The sequence below is a fragment of the Rhinoderma darwinii genome, chromosome 1, assembly GCF_050947455.1.
Source record: "Rhinoderma darwinii isolate aRhiDar2 chromosome 1, aRhiDar2.hap1, whole genome shotgun sequence".
In the NCBI taxonomy this organism is placed as follows: domain Eukaryota; kingdom Metazoa; phylum Chordata; class Amphibia; order Anura; family Rhinodermatidae; genus Rhinoderma; species Rhinoderma darwinii.
In genome coordinates, this window is record NC_134687.1 from 127,389,815 (window position 1) to 127,404,286 (window position 14,472).

At 42.3% G+C, this 14,472-nt stretch overlaps 1 protein-coding gene across 2 annotated transcripts in view; it reads left to right on the forward strand.

The window, feature by feature from the left end:
- LRBA (LPS responsive beige-like anchor protein) overlaps positions 1 to 14,472 on the forward strand; it is a 641,245-nt gene that overhangs the window by 343,106 nt on the left and 283,667 nt on the right. For both annotated transcript variants that reach the window (XM_075860361.1, XM_075860360.1), the window contains exon 38: positions 14,014 to 14,160. In XM_075860361.1, coding sequence (XP_075716476.1) covers positions 14,014 to 14,160 — 147 coding nt within the window. The remainder of the gene's footprint in view (positions 1 to 14,013; positions 14,161 to 14,472) is intronic.

The window sequence follows — 14,472 nt, forward strand, 5'->3', positions numbered from 1 at the left end:
CCTCTGGATGATGCTGCACGGTGCCCTCTGTGGATGATGCTGCACGGTGCCCTCTGTGGATGGTGCTGCACGGTGCCCTCTGTGGATGGTGCTGCACGGTGCCCTCTGTGGATGATGCTGCACGGTGCCCTCTGTGGATGGTGCTGCACGGTGCCCTCTGTGGATGGTGCTGCACGGTGCCCTCTGTGGATGGTGCTGCACGGTGCCCTCTGTGGATGGTGCTGCACGGTGCCCTCTGTGGATGGTGCTGCACGGTGCCCTCTGTGGATGGTGCGGCACGGTGCCCTCTGTGGATGGTGCGGCACGGTGCCCTCTGTGGATGGTGCGGCACGGTGCCCTCTGTGGATGGTGCGGCACGGTGCCCTCTGTGGATGGTGCGGCACGGTGCCCTCTGTGGATGGTGCGGCACGGTGCCCTCTGTGGATGGTGCGGCACGGTGCCCTCTGTGGATGGTGCGGCACGGTGCCCTCTGTGGATGGTGCGGCACGGTGCCCTCTGTGGATGGTGCGGCACGGTGCCCTCTGTGGATGGTGCGGCACGGTGCCCTCTGTGGATGGTGCCGCAGCCACGCCGCCCATTCGAAAACTTATGTGGTATAGGTATCATGTCTCCATTATAAACTAAAGCCATGACACCAGCTTGAACTTAGCTTGATACTTTCCACTTAGATAACTGGATGTTAGGGCTTATTCAGATGAACGTATAATACGTCCGTCGCACGGACCTATGTTAGTCAATGGCGCTGTTCAGACTGTCTGATTTTCATGCAGCGTTTGTCCGCTGTGTAAAACTCACGACATGTCCTATATTTGCCCGTTTTTCTCACATCACGCACCCATTGAAGTCAATGGGTGCATGAAAACCCCACACGGGCGCACTTCCGTGTGCCGCGCGTGATGCGTGCTACAGTAGTCAAGACTATGAATGAAATGATAGCGGCTGCGTGAAAATCATGCAGCCACTTATCATATGCTGATGACACACGGACCTTTTGTGGACCTTTTGCGCGCGCAAAACGCACACGCTCGTGTGAATCCGGCCCTAGTATTTGTGAGCAAAGCCTCAAAATAAGAATATCATACAATATATTTATGTGTTCCTATTCATTTGGAAGCATTTGGTCAGTTCACACAGAGGAGTTTTTTGATGGGGAAACCGCGTCGGAAAACGCACCAAAAAAGTCCGAAAATGCCTTTCACTGATTTCAATGGGAGGAGGAGGCGGTTTTTTATCTTCAGGCGTTTACGTCTCTGACCTCCCATTGACATCAATGGGAGGCAGAGAAAGCGTATTTTGCTGTGTTTTTTGCCCGCGGCGCTCAATGGCCACGTGTGAAAAACGCCATGCAGGCAGAGAAAAAATCTGCCTGCAAAAAACGGTGTGAACCGTAACTATTAACGATACGAAAGGATTCTTGTGACAATATTTAACGCAAAAGGCTTACTGTATCCAAACCTGCTCAGAGAAAATGTCACAACAAAGATGTTTTTTTAATTTGTCTATGTATACTTAGATATAGAAGGCCCACCATATGCTATATACCAAAATCTATTGTCTGGTGGATTTAAGACCGATTGTCACCGTGAATTTCACCGTTTGCCATGTGTAACACGTGCGTGTTTTGGTGCAGATTTGAACACCGTTTTAAGAGATTAGGTAATTGGGTACGCCCATGTGCTGTGGACACGGATTATAAATTGATTGGTAATGGTTGCTCGATTTTGCGGGTATAACTGCAGTATTACCGGCACTGGGCGTAGTTTTCGCAGCCCACCGTTACATGTGTCCTCATCCTTCATATACATTGGAATAATTTGTCTGTGAAGAAAAAAATCTTTCATATTTCCATCTAATTATATTGCACAAGTTAAACATTGTTTAACCCGGGATAGAAATTGTATATTCTGCAATCCCCTGGAAATGTTCAGTAGCACAACTCATCAATTTGTGTCTGTCATATGTAAAACACTGTGTTATAGTATCTGTTTCTTTAAGGGTAAAACATTCCTTCAGATTTCAGAACCTGTAAATTACTATGAAGCCGTACTGTTTAGTGTGATCCTTATTTCACTCTCTGGCTCTAAAGTACCAAAACAAATCTCCGAGCGAGAGAGGGCAAGAAAGTGTGTTATTGTTAATACTTGTGCACCAGGGGTGACTTGTAATGATGTAGTGTGACTGCCTCTCCTGCACTCATATATCATGCTCTGTGAACTTGACATTTACCTTTAGGATGAAAGCTGCCTGCTTCAACACATTGCTTTGTTGATTCATTTTAGTGTTTGAGTAGGATAAAGTAACCTAATCGGGTATGTTTAATAAAACGTTCTACTCTATCCGTGCAGAGCTAAGTACGCCCGGATCATAATGCTGACCTACCTGTCTACTAATGAGACCGTTAAATTGTAGGTTCCAACGCTAGCTTGTATTCATACTCCTTCTTAATCCCCATGCACACGACCATGTGTGTCCGTGCCGTAGGAATGATCCACAAAATATAGAACATGTCCTATTGTCCGCAATTGTGGCACGGACTCGCTCATAGAAGTCTATAGGTGTGTCGGCAATTACGGACGGCTACCGATGTGTAGCCGTTGGATCCGTATTTGCGGACAGTAAAAACCCTTATGGTCGTCTGCACACGACCATAGTGGTGTGCACGGCCGTGATTTGCGGCTCGGACGGCTGCACAGTGTCACTCGCGGGCTGCTCGCCGTGGCCCGCCTTCAAATCGCGGGGTGTGCACATTGCCGCGTGCATTAATTTCAGAGAGCTTGGACCGCAAAATATGGCCGTAATAAAACAAGTCGTATCTTTCTGCGGTCCAGGTTCCTGATCAATAAACGGACCGTGGAAACCACGGTCGTGTGCATGGGCCCATTGAAATGAATGGGGACGAAATTCACCCGCAGATTTGCGGCTGCAAAAATGGTGAATGGTGAATTGCGCCTGCAAAAATAAGTGTGCGCGCATGGGGCCTTCCATTCACATATATTTGCTCTTTACATAAAGCTTACTAATACAAGAAGGTATCGAAACTATCTGCCAACTTCTGCAAATGCGTTTATTTTACTTAATGTCGGCTCTTCTGCTTTAGTAAATGCATGTATTTCCCATAAAATCACATATAATGGAGCATCTTTTCCTAGAACTCTGCATTGTTGTTCCTCTTTTATTCCTCCTAGAATCTTAACCCCTTGGCGCCGCAGCACTTTTTTTCATTTTCGCTTTTCCACCCCGCCCTCCAAAATCCACAACTTTTTTTATTATTTCCATTGACATAGCCTTAGGCGGGATTCACACGACCGGGTCCCGCCCGAGTGCCGGCCGGTAAAATCGACCATTTTGCCCGGCCGGTTTGCATAAAGTTTTGCATCCGTTCCGGGCCGGGCAGATCTGGACAGTGACATCAGCGGCAACTCCTGAAGGGGAATCCCCATGTGTTCGGGGATTCCGCTTCAGGAGTTTCCCCTGATGTCACTGCCCAGATATGGACAGAGACATCAAGCGCTCTGTCCAGGAGCGGAATCCCCGAAAACACGGGGATTCCGCTCCTTCAAGGAGCTAAAGTGCGGCTAGCACATAGCAGAGCGGGGAGATACCTCCCTGCTCTGCTATAGTGGCGTCGCTACGGTAGTAGCAGCCGCAGCAGCAGCTGCTAGCGGCGCCATGGAAGGTGTCGCCGGGCCAGGGCGCTTTTAAAACAAGCAGGGGAAGGGAGCCATCGCAGCGCTCCTTCCACCTGCTGTACACCCCGGCCCTGCCACACAGTGTACAGCCATTTGTCCGAATGGCAGCAACTCCTCCTCCTCACATGCACTCTGCGCTGTGAGGAGGAGGAGATAGACCGCAAGTGCCGGAAAACCCGGCCATCACTCGGGACACATCCCGGTGATGGCCGTGTATTACCCGGCCCCATAGACCTCTATGGGAGCCGGGCGGCCGGGTACCCGGCCGAAGATAGAGCATGTCCTATTTTTTGACGGCCGGTTTTCCAGGCCGTCAAAAAATCGGTCGTGTGAATAGCCCCATTAGGGGTCTATTATTCCTAATGCAGCCGGGTGCCGGCCGATTTATGAACGGCCGGCGCCCGGCCGGGAAACCCTGTCATGGGAATGAGGCCATATAAGGGCTTGTTTTTTGCAGAACGAGTTGTAATTTTTAATGACAACATTTCATGTACTATATAATGAACTGGGAAAATGAAGAAAATTATTTGTGGCATGGAAAAAAAAAACAGTGATTCCTTTGTTTTTTGTTTTGTTTCATTTTTACGGCGTTCTCCAGGCTGTAAAAAAGACATGTCAAATTTCTGCGGGTCAATACGATTACGGCGATACCAAATTTATAGGTTTTTTTTTTTTTTTTTTTTTTTTTTTTTTATGATGCGCTACTTTTGTAATTGAAAACCCCTTTAACAAATAGTTTGTGTGGACCGAAAAGTATTCGCACTGTACTCACTGCAGTATGTGAGTACACTCGCTAATATACATTCCAGTCCCCCGTCGTGCAGATTGAGATTTTAATAGATTTTTATAGTGCTGGCAGTGGGACTGGAAGTCTAGTGGTACAGTCTTCCTTCATGACGACACGACTCGTCGTCATGTGATCGGCCTCACTGTACGCTATGTAATCACAGTAGCAGTAGTATATCAATTACATAGCGTACTGCGGGGCCGGTCACATGACGAAGAGTCGCATCGTCATGAAGGAAGACTGTGCAACTAGATTTGTGGTGCACCGCCAGCGCTGTAAAAATCTCATAATCAGCGCAACGAGGGACCAGAATGTATATTAGTGAGTATAATCACATACTGCAGAGAGTACACTGCTAATACTTTTCGGCCTCCACATAACCCCTTTAAAAAAAAAAATGTTTTGTGTCACCATGTTCTGAGAGCCATAACTTTGTTTTTTGTTTTTTTCCATCGATGTATTTTTCGGGACAAGCTGCAGTTTTTATTGGTATAATTTTAGGGTACATGTGACTTTTTTGATCGCTTTTTTTTGTTCTTTCTTTTATTTAGAAGGTAAGGTGACATAAAAATCAGCAATTCTGGCGTTTATTTCATTTATTTATAGCGCCTACCATGCGGGTTAAATAACTTTGTTATAATAGTACTGACATTTACAGATGCGGCGATACCAATTTTGTTTTACATTTTTTGACAGAACTTTTGAGGGAAAATGGTTAAAAAAAAAAAGTGTTGTACTTGGACAAGCGACCGTTTGATCACTAGTACAATACACTGCAATACTTGTGTATTGTAATTTAAACCGGCTCCTGGAAGGCTGGATTAACACACAGCGTTTTGCTGTATGACAGACCCCACCGGCGGCCGGCGGGACCCATTGACTTTTTAATGCTTTTTGTCAGTCTGTGAATTACCGGAAACAATTGCGCAGTTTAATGAGCGATTTCCGTTCTTTTCAGCTGGATCTTTGACGGAGGCCCATTTTTATGGGGCGGAATCAGTAGTGCAGTTGACTACACTATTGATTCCGCCAAAAAAACCTGAAACCTTACGGAACGGAGAAAAACAGAAACCATTTGCAACGAAAGCATTACTATTGTAATCAATGGTAATGCAAACGGAAGCTTTGGTTTCTGTTCATGGGTTCCCCTGACTGAAAGGTTTGACGGAACCCTGACGCAGATGTGAATGAAGCCTATGGCTACATTCACACGACCGTGAAAAAAAAATGGCTGATAAAAACTGATCAACGGTCATTTTTTCATGGCCATTTTGCATCAGTATGTCTCCAATTTGTTAATGCCCGTTAAAAAAATAAAATAAAGGATGGATTTCATTTGTCCGGGTTTATTTGTCCCAACCCACTGAAAACACCACAGTGCCCATGTAGATAGTTCCGCAATGTCCCTGTAGATAATGCTCACATAGGGCCAGTGCCCACATAGTGCCACAGTGCTCACTGTTGATAGTGCCACAGTGCTCACTGTAGATAGTGCCACAGTGCCAACTGTAGATAGTGTCACAGTGCTCACTGTAGATAGTGCCACAGTGCTCACTGTAGATAGTGTTTCAGTGCCCACTGTAGATAGTGCCAGTCCGAAGTGCCATAGTTCCCACATATAAAGTGTCAGTGCTCACACAGTGCCCACTATAGATAATGTCACAGTTCCCACATATAAAGTGCCAGAGCCCACGAAGTGCCAGAGCACCCATGTAGATAATGCCAGTGGCCCCTGTAGTGCCACGGTACCCATGTGGATAGCACCAACCCCATGTAGATCGTACCCCCCCCCCCCTTGTAGAGAGCACCATCCCTGTAGGAGCGGAATCCCTCTGTCAGGGGATTCCGCTCATGGACTGAGAACCTGACGTGTCTGTCCATATATGGACAGTGATGTCAGAGGCATTCTCTAAGAGGCGGAATCCCCTGCTGGCAGCACTCTGGCCTGGGATTCTGCTCCAGGAGTAACCCCTTGACGTCACTGGCCATATATACATAGTGACGCCAGGGGCTTCTCCGGGACGCGAAATCTCCGGCCAGAGCTACAGTGGCGCTCTTTTCCAAGGGGGGGGGGGGGTTTGCTATCTACAGGCAGGCGGTGCTATCTATTGCTATCCTAGACAGCAGTCTCCAGCCAGAGATCTTGCGATGCTCTGGCCGGGATCTCCATAGTTGAAAACCCTGACTTCACTGTCCATATATGTATCTGCTGTCTGACCTTTAACTCAAGTAAGTCTTCATAATTGAAGTCCCAGCGTACATGTTCAACGTGTACATCGGGCTGCATTATTCCCATTTAGGCCGATTAGTGTCCTTTTGGCCTCTGTTGGGCTTGTATACTTTATTTAGGTAAGGAATAGCGTAGTAGACTATTGGAATCCCGTAAAAAAGTATACAGCGCGGTATACGTATTTTCTTAACACGGGAGCACTTTATTGTTTGCATCATGGGCTTTTTAATAGCTTATCGTGACGTATAAGATAATCGTATACCATTATTTATTTCTGATACTTGTATATGGAGCAGAACTGCGCATGCTTGTAAGCCGCTCCATTTACTTTCTATAGGGCTGCTCAAGATAGTTGGGTAATAAATGATCGTTCTGAAATGCACTTACCTGAACTCTGGCATGTCTTGTGTTTCGTTGGTTATAGAAATATAGCAACAAGGGATCCTCAGCTTGATAGTATGTAGTATTTGTGTAGTGGTTCATCTAGATTCTAGGTAGGCAACCAGTAGATCTTAAACTACTGGTAGATCACCGATCATGAGGGCACTTCAGTCCACAAGTTCTGAACTGAAGCATCAGTAATTGTTATTACCATAGTCCTCAGAAAACACACTTTTTGTTTGTTACCAGACTGACATGTTCTTCCCTCCTTTACTGAAATGAGTTAGTTCTTTGGGGAAAATATGCTGTATTTCTGCTCTATTTTGTTGAGAAAACATTTGCAGACTTACCGTGTGCTTGGAACAGATATATTTGTGAAAAAACAATATCATCCTGTGAAAATAGCCCCTGGAGAAGTACATAGTATGGTCTAAAAGAGGTCTATTATTACTGTGTGTTAAAAATACATTTATAGCATGGTAGATCTTAAACCGTACCGAACATTTCAGGTGAGTTTTCAGAATAGGATGTCACGTATGTGTATATGAGGAACAACACTATTTCTGGCCATTATATGACATGTATTCAGCCTTTTTTTTTTTTTATAGCCGTTCTCACCTCTGCAGACTCTATTATACAGCAGTGTCTCTGCCTTTTTCTCTCACTCTGCTCCTGCTTCATCCTTCCCCTCCCCTCTCTATAGACTTCCATAGGCAGTTGTTACCTGATTCTTCAGTGAGCTGATGGTCCCTCTTGAGAATAAGGAAAAAGCAGAATGAGTGAACAGTTAAGAGTGCAGGGGGGGGGGGGAGCCTGATGAGTGGAGAAAGAGAAGCATTTTCCTCGAAGATATATTATAAAGTTTCTTATATTCATTTGTACTATAGAGATATGCAAAGTATTTGGAAAAGTTTGGGACCCTTTTAAAACTTCCCTTTATTATAGTAGATTTCTGCCACACCAAGGTTGCCTACCCCATATCTAGATCAATTCATCCTTTCAGCTCCGCACTTACCAGTTAGTGCCTGGCCGCTAATGCCAACTATGTGCTGCTTCTAGGCATTCGGAGTTGTGCACCAATGATCGGTATGAGAAGGCTGTCCCAGCGAAATCTTGGCAACTTGTAACGGAGTTGCTTATATGAAAGACATGTCATTGTGGTCTTATGTTTTCACATGGATATTACTAGAAGTAGAACATTTAATGTTTGCAACAAACCTTACTGCACAGATTTATTTCCGGAAGTATGTAATCTGATCTTGCTTAAATTTGCATGAGGATTAAATGATTCTGTAAAAAAAACTACTTGGTTCTTTTTTTAAAAATTCTACACAATTTTCAAAGCATTTAGTTAAAGTATTCAACAATCTGTTCAACCGTGCCTGAGTGTTTAAGGTTTTAAAACGTTATACCTACTTTATTCCTGTGGGGAGAGATATCATTAATAAGGGCACATTCAGACGTGGCGGAATTGCTGTGGAATTCCGCTGCGGACAGTGCGCAGTGGAAATCCTTTGCAGACCGTTTGTCCATTGGTTTCCACACCTTTTTAGTTATCTATGTGCAGACGTTGCGGAAAACTCCACTGCGGACCATAGGCTGCGGTGTGGAATTTTCCCTCCGCAGCATGCACATTATGTTGCGGAGAAGAAGTGGCATTTCACTGCGTATTTCAGCCTTGCAATGCAAAAACTGAAATCTGTGGCAAGTCCGCTGTGTTTTCTGCAACGTCTGAATTACCTGTCATATATGCAAATGTTGGTGCAGATTCGTTGCGTAATTGCCCCAAATCTGCACCAACATTTGCAGCGGAAAAATTCCGCCACGTCTGAACGTGCCCTAAAAGTTAATTGCAGACAGTCCATCTGCTCATGTCCAAAGATAGCAGCAGCCAAACTGGTTCATTTCTGTGTCCTAGTCATGAGAAATGTTTAACTTCAACCGTTGAAGCCCATCACAACGACCCGGATCTCCATGGCTCTGGACCAAATGTGGACATTTTCTTCTTGCATTGATATTGAGCGTTGGGTTTAGCAATTCTGGTGACAGGTGTCTAATCATTTTTGCTCACTGTCACCTTAGGAGGATCAGACTATTTCTATAAAAACCAGTGCAGACAGGAACTGGAGGCGTTGCCTATAGCAACCTATCAAAATTCAGCTTTTCATTCCTTCTTTTCTAACAATTATGAAAATGAAAGCGTGATCAGGTTGGTTGCTTTGAACAACCAATCCTGTTTTGTTTTGTCTGCTTGCTTTCATACAAGAGGCACAGTGTCAGCCAGCCCGATCTCTTTAACCCTTAAGAGCAGGCTATTTTGGGCCTTAAAGGGAACCTATCACATAGAACGTGCTGTTGGAACTGCGGCAGCATGTAATAGAGCAGGAGGGGCTGAGCAGATTGATAGCTTTGTGGGGAAAGAACTTGTATTTTATTCTTTTAAATCCCTTATCATGGGTGGTAGCCTCAGTGATTGACCTGTATACAGAGATCGCTCAATCACTCAGTAGCACCGCCCGCTAAAATAATTGTTCTGCTGAATCTTTTCCCACAAAACTATATATATATATCAATCTGCTCTGCTCCTCCTGCTCTAAAATATGCTGTCTGCGGATTGGACTACAGGTTCCCTTTAAAGAGCAAGCGGTTTTTTGTGTTTCGTTGTTTTTTTTTAGTTTTTTTTTTTCATTTCTGTATTCCAAGAGCCACAACTTCTCTCCAACTTAGCTGTATGAGGGCTTGTTTTTTTTGCAGTAGAGTTGTAGTTTTTATTACCATCATTTCAAGGGTACATATAATTTGTTTAACTTTTTTTCATTTTTTATTTCATTTGGTGTAAGGAATGGGAAGGAAAAGCAATTCTACTATAGTTTTGCAATTTTATATTTTTTTACAGTGTGGTTTAAATAACCTTCTAACTTTATTCTATAAGTTGGTATAAATATGGCGATACCAAATATAAACCGTGTTTTTCCTTGCACAATAAGAACATGATTTATGTAAAATAATATTTTTGTTTAACGTTTAATTTTTTTGTAGACGTTGCCCTATGAAGTCTAGTTTTTTGCAGGATCGGTTGTTTTTTATTTGCACCATATATATGCTATTGGTTGACGTTTATTGCATTTTATTGGGAGGTGGGATGGGGGAAAAAAAAACATCAAATCCCTTTTTTTTTTTTTTTTTTTTTTTTGTACCGTGCACAGTGCAGTTATGTTGTCTTTTTGGGTTGTTTTTTTTTTTTAATCATAAATCTATATAATTTTTTATAATAGTTACTATTTAAACCGTAAAAGAATTAAAAAAAACAAAAAACCTTGGGGGGGTTTTAGTAATAAACTTTATTACACTTCTTTTTAAAAAATAAATAAATGTCCCACTATTCTTAAGCATTATTGCCTCTGAACGTTACACAGGCAGGGACTCTATTAGGCCAGGTTTCTGTCAGTTCACAGACCCGGTGGATTTGCAGACTTGGTGGCCTTTGTTAGGCACCCCAGGTGCTATGGTAACCCATTGGCACCTCGCGATTGCGTTGCAGGGTGCCGATGGGCTTACAGTGGGATCCCTTTCCTCTCAAAACTTAAGATGCTGCTGTTGCTATTGACTGGGTCATTAAAGTGTTAAACTGCTGGGATCTGAGTTATCTTGGAGGTAAACTGGACAGTACCCATGAGATCCTAGCAATGGATATATTCATTGCTGAGGGACTGAGCACCCACCAGTAGTCGTGAAAGGGTCTTTTCACAACGTAACTGTACAAGCCATAAGCAGTTAGAAAGTGAAGAGGCAAAATGTGGACAGGAAGTGGTTAAAGAAACATTTTTAGAACGGTTAAAAAAAAATATATATATATATTGTACCAAAAACTGCACTAACGTCCCCCATTTAATTCAATGGTAAAAACAACCGATCCAAAAATAACACACCTTGGACATGTGATTTAAAAATAAAGTAGATCTGTCTATAAAGCAATGCAGGAATAAGATTTTTATTTCTTCCCATTGACTAATTGAGCAAATCTGCAAAGCAGTAACACAACGTCTGTGAACGCTGCCAAGAGAAAAGATTCTTATTGTGGATACGATCACTGATCGTTTAAGAGTGATGGTGTGAACAATAAAACAATAAATCATACGGAGCTAGTATTTGATTGCCAGGTAAGATTGGGGAAAAAAAAATCTAGATTCCTTCTTATTGATGAAAAGCGTTTCTATACAGCATGGCAGCACGGCGCTTCGAATGTGAGAGACAGAAATAAAATCATTTTACTTCATAACGTGAAACTTTTTTTTTTTTTCTTTTTTTTTAGCAATTTTGTTCTTTTCAATCCTTTGCTACAAGAAAAATAATCCGTTCCCTAATCATTTATGACTCGCTCTGAATAAAGCTTTTGCATATCTAATCATTTATTATCTTTGCCCATAAAAATAAAAATACAAAATTTTTTTCTTAAACTTTCGATTTAACTTTCTCTAAAATCAGAAGACATTTCATAATTTTTTTTTTCATAGTGCGAAATATCCTGTATGTGATGAACATATTGTGCACTTTATGTATGATATGAAACAAATGAAAGGGAAAGGATTTTATCAAGCAAATCGCATAGTAAGACCCTTTTACGCTGCGTTCGCAGTGTCGGTCAGAGCTATAGGCTTCGATTGGAAAATAAACATATACCGCACAATGTGTTTTGTTTATCTGGTAAGGAATAGTACAGTTAACTGTTACTCCATAAAGCATAAAAAGTATACTAGCCCGATGGAGGCCAAAAGGACACGATTTTGGCTTCCGCCAGGTGAATAGGGGCCTATGGATACGTTTAACGTATACGCCGTGAGCTTCCCCGAATATCTAACCAAGCAACATTCAGCATACAGGGAAAGTGGACCTAACTATGATGTAGACGTGGGCAGCTGCAGGGCTTGCTGCATTTGGGCAGATTGCAGTGTGAGAAAGTGACTGCTCATGTTGACATCTTCTGAAATGATGATTAAACCTATAAAGTCTAGACTTCATTTCTAGAACTACAGATATTTTATGGCCACTTCTAAACACAATCATTATCCTTTAATTTGTGTTCAGGGGAGCCGCGCTCTAATTACTGAAGGAAAGAAAAGAAACTCCTGTGGCAGAGCGCTATTAGGCCACTGAGATTTGGGAAGGCCCCAGCCCATGTGGTGTATATTAAAGCAATGTTGGTAATTTCACTGCTGCGAACGTCGAATCCTCAAGGGGGACTTAATTACAGGAAAAACATTCCAAATATCAATAAGCTGCATATTTTCCATGACAAGGGGTTTCTCGGCTCAGGTTGAACAATTGTAAAATGTTGCACATATGCTACCTTGACAAACTGGAATGGTGTTTCATTTCGAGCCGTATTAGGGGCGCTCCTCCTCACATGGCAGTTTGGGGAGTTTTATTTATGTAAAGACAAGTGTTCTCACGAGGGGGGTGGACATTTTTCCTAGCACCTCTTGATTTGAAAGTATGCGACACAAGCCTCCGGGTTGTTTCAGACTTCTTTGTATTGTACTCTTAGCGGATAAGAGCCGCTGGGAACCTCTGTCGCGGTCTGTGTACAAGCCTCTGCAAAAAGAAAAGCTCAACAAATGGCCTTTTTGTGGGCACAATGTTTGGATGTTAGTACAGCTGTATATTTTGAAGGCTTTCATGATGAGATAATTGTTGGTATTCTTGGATGGATCCTCTACATCCACTTTTGTTAAATGATTACTGCATGTTCTCCCAACAGGAAGCACATGTAATTAATAATGGCATTTAGATGTAAATGTTGTGATATTTAATATATTGGGTGTACAGCTGAACCCTTTTTCAAATAGGGTTTAAATGTTCCATGATTAAAAATAAAAAAATAAAAAAAAATTAAAATTATCTTTCAATTTTGCGCAGTTCCCAAGTCAACAGAACCTTGGTCCATAGATGCATTTTTTTTGTTGTGACCGTGTGATGAAGTTTCGTCCATAGTGATCTCACTATGAACGTCATGTCACTGCTATGGCCAGTAATGCAACGGCTTTGGTCGCCACGTGTCCATGGTTGAAACATTATCTCGCTAGGGCAATTAGTAATGTTGGGTTGATATGTATCAGTTGTCACCTGTCCATATATTTTTTTTGTTTTTTGCCTGAGCAAGACACAACTGACGACATTTTAGTTCACTTTGCACAGCGTCACAACTGAAGCCACCAGACACAAAACTGTTCCCATAGGAAAATCTGGAATCCGTTTTGTTATTCGTTTCCCTTTTTGTACTACACCAGTAGAGATGGACATTTGTGAAGGGGTGTGAATTACATGAAAATGTTTTGCTTTTCTTTTAGTAAAATCCTTCTAAAAAGTCTTTCTATTGTTATTTTAAAAAAAATTAAATAAAAATGTCCCTGGATTGTAAGAAAAAATAAAAATGGCTTCCATTTTTAGAGGTATATAAATTTTGATTTTTTTTGTGTATATAATATTTTACTTTTAGAAGTATATCCTTTTAGATTTTTCAGTATGTTTTTTTATATATATATATATATGTGTGTGTGTGTGTGTGTGTGTGTGTGTATATATATATATATATATATATTTTAAGTGAGGAGATCCATTTAGAATCTGAATGTGTATGTCTTTGCAGTAATTTAGTCTTCTTGTGAGCAGTAAATACAAGTGTGCTGCCACAGCAGTAGTTGTGTAACCAGCATAATACACAGTACACTGCTGACACCACATTACCAGTGCACATTTATAGAATCTCTGTATACATCAGTAAAACTTTGTTTAAATCAGACTTGTATATACACTGTAGTACAGGAATGTACAGTTAATTTTATTTTTTTTGCAGGTGCTGTTACTGCTCTGTCCGACGTTGTTTATTCTCATTACCACTTACAGATGTTTGCTTTGTTTTCTTGTAGATCCAGAAGAAAACGCCATTGTGAAAGGAAAACAGTCAATCAAGAGCCAGGTTGTGGGAGGGCAGATCCCTGAGAGTGAAAGCCTTCTGGAAGGGGATGATGACACCTTGTCATCATTAGAGGAGAAGGACTTGGAAAATCTGACAGGTAAATTGAAAGCTAACTCTGCCAATATGATATACCTTCATGCACTGCTTGTCCGTGCCATTTACTTGTTAGCTTCTATTTTTGTCTGAAACACGGCTCACAAAATTCTAGTCCAGGTTTATGTATCTTTACCTCTACATACAAGTTCCTGCTGTATTCCTCATCCTCTGCAAACAAAACGCTGCTTTCTTGGGGATCCTGTTCATGCATCACATCTACATATTCTACACACATCCTTAGTAGTTCATATTGAACCGTACTGAACCTGATCTATAGGTCCCTTACACCTTAAATATAAACTAGAATTCTCTG